Raw genomic sequence first — 13487 nt, 5'->3', positions numbered from 1 at the left:
CCCTGAGCTGAGCTTGCTTTGGTCTTGTCAGACTCTCACAACCACTTTGAGTTCTTATGTGCAACTGCCCTGCTGTGTCTCATAAACCTTGATTCCTTGCAGTCATCCACAGCCTCTGGCCCTTAGAGTCTTTTTGCATCCTCTTTCTAACAGATCCCTGAGATTTCAAAGGAAGAGGAGTAATGTAAATGTCCTGTTTGGGACAGAGTAATCCACAGTTTCTTGTCTTCTGCACTTTTATCAGCCGTGAATCTCTTTGAAAATCATTATCTATTGAAGAGTCTCAGATAAGAAATAGGAGATGCAATAATCAGTAGGTGTAATGATAAGTCATTGGGAATCAATTTAGTACCATGTCCTTTTAGATTAATAATAGCAGGTTCTTTTCTACGGCATATTGACTTGTCTTAGGCTTTTGTCATAGGTTCTTGACATGGATAAAGGTGACAAGAAAAGCCATGAGGAGTTATCTTATATCAATCAGATCGGCTAAGATCAGAACAATAAATGATGATAAATGCTAGCAGAGATGCAGTGGGAAATTATTCAGTGCTGCTGAGTGTGCAAAATTAATTGTGCCCCTACTGAAACAGTATGGAGGCTTCCCATAAGACAGACATGGAACCCCCACAACTCTTGAAAACAAGCCGAAAGGACTCTATGTCTTTCTATAAATATGTATCCTCATCCATATTTATTGTGACTCCACTCATACTATGCAGAATATGTAAACAACACGCAGGTCCATCAGTTGATGAAGGGACAATCAAAATGTGATATATTTCCATGATGGAACATTCATTACATTGCTCTTAAAATTGAAAATATGACATTATTAAATAAATGGATATTGCTGGAAATAACCATTCTGCTATTGATATCTTCTATAATGTTTTAAACCTTATTTACTGTATTTTTGGTTCAAGGATTTGGCTTGATTCTTAAAACTACTTTCATCTTTCTGTTAACTTTCCTAGTTAAAATGCTGAATAATTCCTGATTTCTATAAGTTCACTGAGTTTCTTAAAAGAGTAAATTTATGTTTTCTAACCAAGATTTGTGAGTGCTGGCTGATTGTATCATTTTTCTGGTTTCTCTGTTTGACCGTTAGGTGAGACCGTGGTTCCCTCTACATTCTTGACAATTATGGGTATGCAGCATTATTTGGATATGAAAAGTTCAATATCTATTTAAATCTTAATCTTACTTTTGATCTACCCATCCTTCCAGAAATTCTTATTTGACTGCTAAGTCTATAGTCACATCACTTAATTTGGCACTAGAGGGCACCCTAAGTCCAAGTTTATAATGATTCTACAAGGTATGTTAACACCAGCCCAACACTAGAGGGTGATCCAAGGGCATGTGTGTTTAAAGTCTGCAGTGGAGGTGTTGTTTCACACGAAAAGAATGGATAACTAAAGAGGGCTGTTCATCCCTGCCAACCTCTACTGGCACTAGTGCATTCGCATGCTTGTCCACGTTCACCAGTATTACGGTCAGGCACATGGATTTCTAATGTTGGGCAGAAGAATTGCTGAAGTACCAGCTTCAGTTTCTTAGGTCTTTCCCATAGCTACCAGTGGGCACAAACATGCAATACTGCTTCATGCAATCAATTCATAGTTTGGCAAGACCAACAAAACTCTGAGCTAGGACAAAGACGCACAAGGCTATCAGTTGTTGTTGATTAGAGTCACATGGCCAATTTCATTGCAACCAGTATCAGGTGATTCTGGAAAGAAAAATCTAAGAACCACATCTCTTTGGCAATAAATGAGCTTTTTTGTTTTTTTGTTTTTGTTTTTGATGTTTTTTTCATGGGCCTGGACAGGGAGAATACAAGATTGTATTCAGTTTAAGATTTCAACAGCCTACCACAATGTCCTAAAGCAAAGGCGCCATGCCAAGTTCTACCCCAAGTAAGCAGATTCTCACACCATCCTTTGTTATCAAAATTGTGAGAGATATGAAGGGAAACAAAATATTAATTTCAGATTTGTGGACACAGTTTCCCATATAGTTTTTGGAAGGCTTAAGCTGTAGGTCCACTCCAAGACTGAAATTAGGCTGATGAAAAATGGACCTGCAAATGAAACACAATCCTCACTTGGTATGAGTGGACATTCAAAGGCTCTATTTCAATCCCTTGCCTGTGTACAATGTGGTCCCTTCTCTGGTATGACTGTCATCACATGACCTAGAATTGAACTTCAAAGTGTCACAGTGCTGTGCAATTCGTGTACTTATTGAGTTCCGTTCTCTCTGAGGTTGGAGAAGAGTTTGCAATTGCAATCCTGATGATACCTGGATAATGCTTCTCAAGCAACACAAACTGTGGCACTGGCCTGGGCTTCTGGTCATGAGACACTGTCACACATTAGGTTACACTATGTAAGACTTGCTACTAGGTTCAGCTCTGAGACAAATCCTCTCCTTTTGCCAAGCTGAAAGCATCTCTCTAGCTATTTAGAGTTTTATTCGGGGTTTAGGAAAACATCCATTTCTTATTTGCTCTTTAAATATGATTTATTATTTTACTAAAACCAGTTACTTTCTCAGTTCTCATTTAGCTTGATTTGATATCAGTAGAGTAATTTGGTGTGTTACTAGTTGCACAAATTTGTATACTGGTAAGGAGAAAACTGGTAGAGAATTATATCCAGATCACTTCTTATTGTAGCTTTACTTTGAAAAGTGTAAATTACAGACGCAATTGTGTTAATTATGTACAATATCATGTTTCACTTATATGCACATTAGGAAGTATGAATATGTATTAATTAATAATAAAATAAAACAATAAATATATTAACTAATAATAAAACTGACTATAGTTATATATAAAATTCATTACTCTAAGTAATTATCAATTATATGTGAATATTTAGGAATCAGTCTCTTCATTTTTTCAAAAATACAGTGTCACATAAATATTAGGGTCCCCATAATCTATACCTATTTATTCAAATGTTTTAACATTTTATACCCTCTCAAGTTGTCTTAATCAAGGTGACATCTATGAATTAAACTTCTACATTCTCAGAACTTTAAATGGTACAAATGCATTGCATGGTAATTTAATTGAAATATATTTTTTGCACACTGCTTTATGATGCATCTTCCAGCATCTTGTGTCCACTGGTAACTAATTTTCTTGTGTAGAAATGCAATAGAAAGGGAAACTCTTATTAAATATGAGTTGTAATCTTAGAAATCTAATAATGTTTAATTCTTCACACAGATTCAGAAAATGCATCATTATGTGAGAAAGAATCCAAGTTCTTTTGAATCTGTTGCTTCCTGACAGGCACTAGTTATTGAGAAAAATATGTTTCACAGGTGTGGGGAGAGAGTATCTGCTAATATCACAGAAAAATGTGTTCTCTTAAGATCCTACAGACCAACAGTTCTTCATCTGAAGACCACCCACCTGTGACCATTTTACAAAAAAGCTTTCTCTTCCTCCACCATCATCCACCATTCTCCCCACATGCTGTTTTTTATACAAGAAAAATAATATGATGTTCCCTTACCTCACTATAAAACTTCAAATCTATAAATTGGGAAATGCATTGTCATATATAAGGAACTATCAAATTATGTAACTATTTATTTTCTCCCCAGATTATTTATACTGAGACATTACTGGTTTAATTACTACAAATTTTAGGTATAATTTTTCTCTTTTTCTACACACATCAACTCCTTTAAAAAGCACTTCACTTAGTTCTGAAAAGCCATGTGCAGAACTTGCAGTTCACAGAAATTAAATTGAAGGAAACACTTGAAACCTGTTCCAACTGACTGCTGTTACTATTCTAAATTACTGATGTCACAGCACTGTTGGGAATCATAAATTCTTCTGTGCTAGGCTGCCCTTTCCACAGACAATTTTCTGTGAGGAAATGGGTTCATCTCAGTTACTGGTGGTTTTTCTCAAGAGTGATAGATTTCTGATGAAATTATAAATTCTCAGTGAGGGACAAAGTTCCAAGTGAAAAAAAGGGGACATCTGATCCCACCAGTAAGAGAGCAGTGCTGGGTGTTTGGGTACAGAAACCAGTATCGTTTTACTAGCAAATCAATGTATTCTTTAAGGAATACATAGGATTTAGGATAGAACCATTTGACGAGACACAGCCATATCTTGTAAAGGAAAATCATAGATGGTATTTAAGCATACAATTTGGGTTGCTATCCAGGTAGTTTTTAATTCCATCATAAATACAATATACATAGAGATCTGAAATTCTGTGAATCAATTATGTTAAAATTTTAAACCATAAAAGTCAGTATCCTCTTCCACGTTACAGATTATATTCATAACTTAACATTCTAGCTGTGTCCTTAATTTTTAAAATAACTTACAATTTGTTCGCCTCTTCTTTGTTTACTTATATTACTTGGAGTGAATTAATATATCTACATCTGACTTTATTTTTGAAATGAGAAAGTATATATTTTATGTGTCATCACATGATGATTAAAAACCATTTGAAGGAACTCTGCGAGTTACAGGAGGAGAAAAGTAATTAGCAATAACATCTAGCTACAAACTCTGGGACCTACAAGAGTGAACTGCCTGTAAGATATACTAGTAAAATAGCACAAACATAAAAGTAACAAATCCCTTTTTGAAATTCATTTGCAATCCATTCTATAAGATTGAAGCAATATCTGACACTGCTAAATAGGCAACGAACTTGAGATTAGGCAGTTCATGGGTCTACAGAAAAGCCTATTGTTGTGCTAAAGGAGTAATAATTATTCTTAATGTCATGGACAAGAGGATCACTCAATCCTTCTAAGTCAGGATTCTTCTTGCAATAGATGATAATCAACACAGAGACCCGTAACTGGACAATGCGTAGAGAGGGATTGATTTTGGACCACCCAGTCCTAAATGTCTTCATCACATTCAGGGGTCAATGCAGAAGAAGAGGCAGAAAGATTTTTAAGAACTGGAAGTGGCAGCTGATTCCAATGAAACAGTACCATCCAGATACCACAAGATCGGTGCATCCATGAACTCACAGAGACTGTGACAACATGCTCAGGATCTGGACAGGTTACAGCCAGACAAAACTGGGAAGGAGAGGAGGACACAAAGTTCCACTCCTAGCCAAGAAGTTCTTTGCAATTGACATCCTTTGGAGAAAGGGAAATTAATTTTCCTCAAAGGATGTTCAGTGGCTATATTAAACACACGGTTTGATAGGCCTAGTACTCGGAAATCATTGGCCAACACAAAGCAGATTCCACTTTATTTTTGTGTTCTATGTTTCATTTTGATAATTTTTGTCTTATTTGGGTTTTATCTGCTTGATTGTCTTGATTTTTTTGCTTTAGAGATGAGGGATGGAGAGAGAACATGAAATTGTATGATTAGGATGGTAAGGAAGATCTTGGAAGAGTTGGGGTGAGGATTGAATGTGATAAAAGTATGTTATGTGAAAAATGCTTTAGAAAGCAAATTCTCATTTATGTAAAGTCAGACAGAACATACGAACTCCTTTGAATAAATTTAAGTTTTTATACTATCCTCATCTCAACTTAAGATTCCTAATTTTCAAATAGATCACCTCTTCATGTTGTGTTCAATAAATGGTAACTATGGTTTTATTATTTTATTTTTATGTTTATCCAATTTTTCATACTGTACATCTGTAATAATTTGTTTATGTGGGTATGTTATGGTAAAATACATGTTAACATTGATCAGGCATGAAAATATTACATAATGGGGTACTGAAATTTAAGGACCCATTGAATGGTCTAAATTTAAGTATCAAAAGGAACATTAAGCTAGAATTTTTTTTCTTTTCCACCTTTTGTTTTAATTGTGTGTTTTTTTTTTCTATATAGATGTTACTTTTCTAAGGTTCAATTTGCTTACCTTTGCAGGAATCTTTTGATGGATTTTAACTAATATTTCCAGTATGATAATGAATTTCAAACTATTAAGCATCAGGAGATCATATATGTTATATTTTGACACCTAAGTATGATAGATATACTCATAACATCTTTGGTAAGCCTTTTATGGAAACAGTGGTTTTAATTATTTTCGTTTGATGGGGAAGAACTGTATCAGTTGTTATGGGCACTTTGTGCTACAAAGTACCTAAGTTTGGTTCTTAGCACCAGTGTAAGGAGGTTAAGCATAGCCTGTGAGTACAACATCCAGGAATCAATGCTCTTAATGCCATCCACAGGCACTCGCTCACACAGACACACAAAAATTAATATAAGTAAATAAATACATTGTAAGTTTTCTAGGGAAAATTAAGTAGGTAGAAAACCAAAAAAAAGTGTTTAAAGTTAAGCAGCTAATTCTGTATCACTGAATAAAATACTCTTGTCAGGATTTTAAACACTTCAATATCTCATTCTGTGAGTCATCAGCATCAATGGACATCATTGATGTTTTTTGCCTCTGGGTACCAACTTGAACAAATCTACACTAGCTGACATGTTAGAACTCTCCTGAAAGAAGTCAAGCAGCTGCATGGGAAAGCAGCAGCTTCACTTCTGGCAAAATGTTTTCTCCAGTAAATATATTATAATCTTTGTTGTTTATAAAATCTGAATTTGCTTTGAAATCCCACTAGTTGCCAAATAAACACTAGCTCTTCAGCATATGTTTTATAACAACCACAAGCAGAGAGTTGTATGAAAAAAATCATTTTGCAGTGTATGTGGCATTTTCTTCTTTGCTTATACATAAGTAACTTTGTGTCTGAGAAGAATTTTCTTGAAAGGACTTGTAATGCAGAGATGTGCAGAAAGTATCCAACGTGCTACAATGATGTCCCTGCTTGAAGTGCTGCTACATCTCTTCTAAAATTCTTAGCAAAACCTCTTTAGGCAATTTACATTCTGCTATTTCTAGAGAGCATGAGACAGATGTTTGTAAATTTTATTTGCCTAGATTAGACATCAGTGTGTTGCAATGTTTATAATTTTTTAAGATGATTATTACAGCAAAGCAGATGTACTGAGGTCCCCATTTCATTTATCCAAATGGTTATCTCTTGGTGTAATGATAAAATTCATCAATTATTAGCCATGGTGCTTGATAAGTAGATGAAAATGCTTCCTCATACAATTCCTTATCTGTTTTGAAAACTAAGTGTAGTGTTCACCGGGAGCTAATAATATTGGGATACTCATTATCACAATTCATTTTTATTGATACTTGGAAATGTTAGACAGAAATTAAAGACAATGGTTAGAGAGTTCTCATGTCTATTCTGAATTTATTCTGAGTTTTTAAACAATCAAAACTTCAGTGTCTTGTCTATATTGTTACTTGCCACAAAAAGAAGGCCATGCTATGAAATGGAAAGCCAAATTTAAGTTCGATATAGGAAGGGACTAAGGAACCAGTTCTTTAAAAAAAAATCATTCCTCATTTCTTTTTGTTTGTTTGTTTTTTCTAGACAGGGTTTCTCTGTAGCTTTGGTGCCTGTCCCGGAACTAGCTCTTGTAGACCAGGCTGGCCTCGAACTCCCAGATATCTGCCTGCCTCTGCCTCCCTCATTTCTTATTAAACTACTGTGTACCATTGTATAGACTTTTCATCAGTGTTCTAAAAAGTGGCAATAATTGCATGGACAGTTTCTGTACAACTTCTACAAATATTCATAGATCGCCCCATTAGTACAGCCCCCCACAAGACTATATCTCCCTATGTGATCATATATAACATGCTATATATTTAAATTATGATTCTTGACTGCACTGATTATCAGTTTGACCTAGAAGAATTTTGTGGTGTCTTGAATACAGCTTGTTTCTAGAATGTGATATTTTTCAGGGGCATTATCTCAGCATATTGTATTTTACTTTGAATTTGTCCTTTCTTTATGCTATCACAGTTACTGGCGTTATAGAACTCATTAAGTACCATTGTCTTTCAAAATCCTTGCAGTATGTCTTTATATTTCCTCTATTGTTCCCTTTATTCAAAATCCTGTTGTGTTACAGTTTTCAGTGGCAAGTTTGTATTAATTCTACAGTACTTTCTAAAAACTTACTTTGATCTCTTTTCTATTTTTCTAATTTGTAACATGCTGTGTGTGTCCTCACATGTGATCCCTTTACTTGTGGTCTTTTTCCTTTATCTAGATTTTTATAGTTCATATTAAATTGATAGGCTTTAATTGTGTTCTCACTCTGAGGTACGCAACCTACTTTACTATAGGAATCTAAATGGACTATTTCTTTAAATCACAAGAGTTAAATTACTTTGTTTTTCTATAATGGCTATATTATGATGCTATTATCTTAAAGTGAGCTTTCTACCTCTTGATAGTCAGAGAGGCAATGATGGTTTCTTTTCACTTTTTAAAAATACCTCCATTATTCATATATATCACAATGATGCTTTTATTCTTACCCAGAAATGCATATTTTCTGTTGTTCTCCACTCATTTTATAAGGATTTAAGTTTTCAAAGCTAGACACAGCTTTCCTCCATTCTGAAGAGAATATCCAGCTTATTTTCTCACAGCTAATTTTCTTGTTTGTTGGGGAGAAATCTATTTGCTTCTTTGATGATGATTTTCTTTATTTTCTTGTTTTACAAAGACATTGCTTTGCCCAATTTAAAATGTTTCCCTTTCTATTAGAGCCCCTTTGAGACATTCTCATTCTTCCTCATTCTTTATTTATGTTGATGGCTCACTGAATAAACGGTATTGTTATTTTGTTCACTTTACATTATGTAATATATTATTACATTTCTTCATTTCTAGGAAGGCTTTTAAGGTCCTCACAACTCAGATGATTTGCCACTAGATTATGTTTTCTCTTTGTATGGCTTCTTTATGTTATCTTCAAACTGAATGTTATTTTTTAAAGAAACCTTTAGAAAATGGCTTACCATTATTTCTCCTATGTATTGATGCCTTCCTTTCTTCTTCTGAACTCCAATTATGCTTGTCTTTGTGTTTTTTGTATTGTTCTGCCCATCACTTGATTTTTGTTTATTTCTCTAGCAACCTCTTTATGATGCACTTTGCAAGATCCTACATGTCTGCCCCTGAAACAGGCTGTATAACGATCAGAAGCTCTTTATTTGCCCCGTCCCTCTGCTAGGCTGTTCATGAGGCTCCTGTTTTATTTCCCCCATGCTGTGGTTTTCGATAATGTCTTCTAGAAAGATTGGACTCCACTTTTTAAGTCTCTACTTCACTTATCATAGCTGCATGTATCTTGACTGGGAGTCTGAAAATTGTGGGTTCTTTTTTTTCCTCTCTTTTTTTCTATTCTTGCACTTTTTTTGCCCTGTGGAAAGAATGATTTAGTATTAGTAATTATCAAGAAAGGAAGACTTTATCAGTTGAGAATAGTAATTGTTAGTAATTATATTCATATTGAATAGTACATATATTGAAAATATTATGAGATAATACTTTTTGGAAAAGAATATGTAATGCTTCTAGAAGAATCTGCATGTCTTATTTACACTACATTAAAATTTGAGTGATATCCTGAATTTTTCTTCTGTTGTGTAAAATTCAATATATGTTTATTTTCATATATATATGAGAAATTATAATCACAATTTTATTGCTATTTTTACTTTTTATGATTAATTTTATTCAAGGTACTAATGTGAAGGGAAAGATAATGCCATATTTCTTTGTATTCAGTGTTTGATATTTTAATAATTATTTTTTCAAATAGTGTTTAAAAATCTATATTCATAGCTCATCAAATATTTTTATAGTGTATGGAGTTGTAGAATGTGTGATTAATTTACAGCCTCCTTACTTTTGAGAAGAAGATCCTGTTTTGTGACCAGAATGTCAAGGTTCAACAGTGTAATGGAAGTTTCTAATAAAGAATATAATGTAACCAAAATCTCCTTCAAATGATTGCCACAGAAAAATTCAATAGCAACCATTACACTCCCCTTATGCATCAGCCAGGAAGTGAATATGCTCATATGTTTTGAACTCACTTGTGGAGAAAAGGGTTTTCAGAATTCAGATTTTTTTCTAAATGCCTATCTTTTCTGTCCCTTAGATCTATTACAGACACAAATTCCTAGGTTTGTTGTTGTCATTCTTTATTTGTTTGCTTTTTTGTTTTTTGTTTTGTTTGGTTGGTTGGGCTTTTCTTTGTATTTGTTTATAATTTTTTGAAGTACCTTGAACATATTTTAAAACGGCCCTTAGTTTGCAGAATGATAGCAATCTTTTGACACTTTCTCCCATTTATCCTTAAATCCTGTGAAGAGTTAAATTATTCGAAGTGCCTAGCACAGATTCTACTAGAGCAGGTATACTTAAAACTCGTTTGATATCTAAACCAATGATATTGTTCTTCCATTCCAATCAATATAAAATATCTTAGTGTGGGTATGAAATGTACAAAACAACTGGATTTTAAACCATCCTTTATATCTTTTTTTTTCTTTTCTGCAGGCTCTTAAACCTAATCTACAATGGAAAAATTCCTTTTTTACCTGTTTCTCATTGGCATAGCTGTCCGAGCTCAGATCTGTCCAAAGCGTTGTGTCTGTCAGATTTTGTCTCCTAATCTTGCAACCCTTTGTGCCAAGAAAGGGCTTCTATTTGTTCCTCCAAACATTGACAGAAGAACTGTGGAACTACGGCTGGCAGACAATTTTGTTACGAATATCAAAAGGAAAGATTTTGCCAATATGACCAGCTTGGTGGACCTGACTCTATCCAGGAATACAATAAGTTTTATTACACCCCATGCTTTTGCTGATCTACGAAATTTGAGAGCATTGCATTTGAATAGCAACAGATTGACTAAAATTACAAACGATATGTTCAGTGGGCTCTCCAATCTCCATCATTTGATCCTGAACAACAATCAGCTGACTTTAATTTCTTCCACAGCGTTTGATGATGTTTTTGCTCTCGAAGAGCTGGACCTGTCCTATAATAATCTAGAAACGATCCCCTGGGATGCTGTAGAGAAGATGGTGAGCTTGCATACTCTTAGTTTGGATCACAACATGATTGACAACATTCCTAAGGGAACTTTCTCCCACTTGCACAAGATGACTCGGCTAGATGTAACATCAAATAAATTGCAAAAGCTGCCCCCTGACCCTCTCTTTCAGCGAGCGCAGGTGCTGGCCACCTCAGGAATCATAAGCCCATCGACTTTTGCATTGAGTTTTGGTGGAAACCCCTTGCATTGCAATTGTGAATTGTTGTGGCTGAGGCGATTGTCCAGAGAAGATGACCTTGAGACCTGTGCTTCTCCTGCACTCTTAACTGGCCGCTATTTCTGGTCAATCCCCGAGGAAGAGTTTTTGTGTGAGCCTCCGCTCATAACTCGGCATACACATGAGATGAGAGTCTTGGAGGGTCAAAGGGCAACACTGAGGTGCAAAGCTCGAGGGGACCCTGAACCTGCAATTCACTGGATTTCTCCTGAAGGGAAGCTGATTTCAAACGCAACAAGATCTCTGGTGTATGATAACGGAACACTTGACATCCTTATAACAACTGTAAAAGATACAGGTGCTTTTACCTGTATTGCTTCCAATCCTGCTGGGGAAGCAACACAAACCGTGGATCTTCACATAATTAAACTCCCTCACCTACTGAACAGTACCAATCATATCCATGAACCTGATCCTGGCTCTTCAGATATCTCCACCTCAACTAAGTCAGGTTCAAATGCTAGCAGTAGCAACGGTGATACTAAAATGAGTCAAGACAAAATTGTGGTGGCAGAAGCAACTTCGTCAACAGCGCTACTTAAATTTAATTTTCAAAGAAATATTCCAGGAATCCGTATGTTTCAGATCCAATACAATGGTACTTATGATGACACCCTTGTTTACAGGTAAGAAAAATATAGACATGTTGGATTATTGCTGACCATGATAGCACAGGGTTTGGAAATCACTACTGCTTTGTTCTGTTTCTAAATTGACAGCACTATTCTGTGCTGTAATTGCAGCAATTTGACTTTATATTGAATAATGTAATATATGAAATGGTGAATACATATGGGGAATTATTGTGATTGACATTATTTTAAACAGTACACATCTAGATTTAATATTATGCTTCTTTTTTAACCTCACATAGGGGATGTGACTATCAGACAATAAGACAGATAATTTAACATTTCAAAAACATACCAGAATTTACACATCCACATGAGTATTCTTTCCTTCAAGGAAGTCACGGTGGGAGGCTACCCCATTACCCCAATGATGCTGCCACTGCTCAAAGCAGTTTTGGAATTATCTTTAGAACCTTCGGCATACTATTTTGAATATCCTCAGTGGTGGCAAATCTTCGTCTTTTGAGGGTGAGTTTCAATTTTGGAAACAAGCCTATGGAGTCAAGTCTTGTCAATAAGGTGGGTGATCAAGATGGTTACTGCCACTTTTGATCAAAAACAAACTGGACGTCACTATAAAGTAATGAGATTGATTCTTTGAGTGATTGAGCTATGTGTGTGTGTGTGTGTGTGTGTGTGTGTGTGCTGTCTCATGTGCTTGGGTTCTTCAGACACTTCCAAAGAGGACGTTCATTGTATTTTGAACAGTAAAAATGTCACTGGGCATTAGTATGAAAATACTCAGACAGAACCGGGATGGAGTACTTGTATCTGCTAATGGATTTCTGGTATGTTTTTCTAAAGTTCAGCCTCATTGATATATAGTTACATTTGGCCAATTTTCCATTTGGAAATTCACATTTTTTATTTCATAAAATTTTACTCTTGACAGATTATTATTACCGCTAGGAAACAATGTAAAGTCACAGTTTTGAAAAAAACAAATAACATTTTTAGATGAGTTTAGTTCCTGTATAGAGAACTTAAATTTTTGAAAATAAGTTGCTTTTCATTCGTGTCTGAAAATGAGATTAATTTCTTAAAATAAGTGTGAACTCATGGGAAAAAAATAAAACAAAAAGCATCCTAGCTAGCTATGTAATCAATCCTGGGCCAAGTTCTACCTGGTTGAGTTTTAATTTCCTATCTTTAAAAAAAAACGATTAGGCTAAGTGGATTCTAATATCCCTCTCATCAGTAAATGGATGGGGTGGCATACTATGACATATGAGCATTAGCGAAATGTAGTTTACTCCTGTCTCCCAGGCTCTCCACAGGCTCCACAGATGATAGTCAGTGGTCCATGGGCAGCACTGAATTCCCTACACTTCCTTGTACTGACTATACTTTCTAAGTATTATCTCTGTGATAAACTGCAGTTTGCTTTCAAAATCCCACAAATTGTAATCCTGTTGTGAGAAATAAATTATGATCCCAAGAACCTTGGTGAGTTCCTGAAATGAGTGGTTTTCTTCCCTAAAATGTTTATAACCGTTCTATTGAGTTTCATAGACAATCAACATTGATGTAATTAAGTGCTTAGTGAGAGCCCACAGTTAGAATACACCCACTGAATGGCAGTAGTGACTTCTGGTTATGAGTATAAGCTCTTACAAGTGTTCCGGTACACTCAGAAC

General features: G+C 35.1%; 1 protein-coding gene across 3 annotated transcripts in view; it reads left to right on the top strand.

The window, feature by feature from the left end:
* Lrfn5 (leucine rich repeat and fibronectin type III domain containing 5) overlaps positions 1-13487 on the top strand; it is a 238156-nt gene that overhangs the window by 207986 nt on the left and 16683 nt on the right. For all 3 annotated transcript variants that reach the window (XM_075947732.1, XM_075947731.1, XM_075947733.1), the window contains one exon: positions 10440-11844. In XM_075947732.1, coding sequence (XP_075803847.1) covers positions 10460-11844 — 1385 coding nt within the window. In that variant the 5' untranslated portion in view covers positions 10440-10459. The remainder of the gene's footprint in view (positions 1-10439; positions 11845-13487) is intronic.

Source organism: Microtus pennsylvanicus, chromosome 14, assembly GCF_037038515.1.
Source record: "Microtus pennsylvanicus isolate mMicPen1 chromosome 14, mMicPen1.hap1, whole genome shotgun sequence".
Classification (NCBI taxonomy): Eukaryota; Metazoa; Chordata; class Mammalia; order Rodentia; family Cricetidae; genus Microtus; species Microtus pennsylvanicus.
This window is presented reverse-complemented; position numbering and strand designations above follow the sequence as displayed.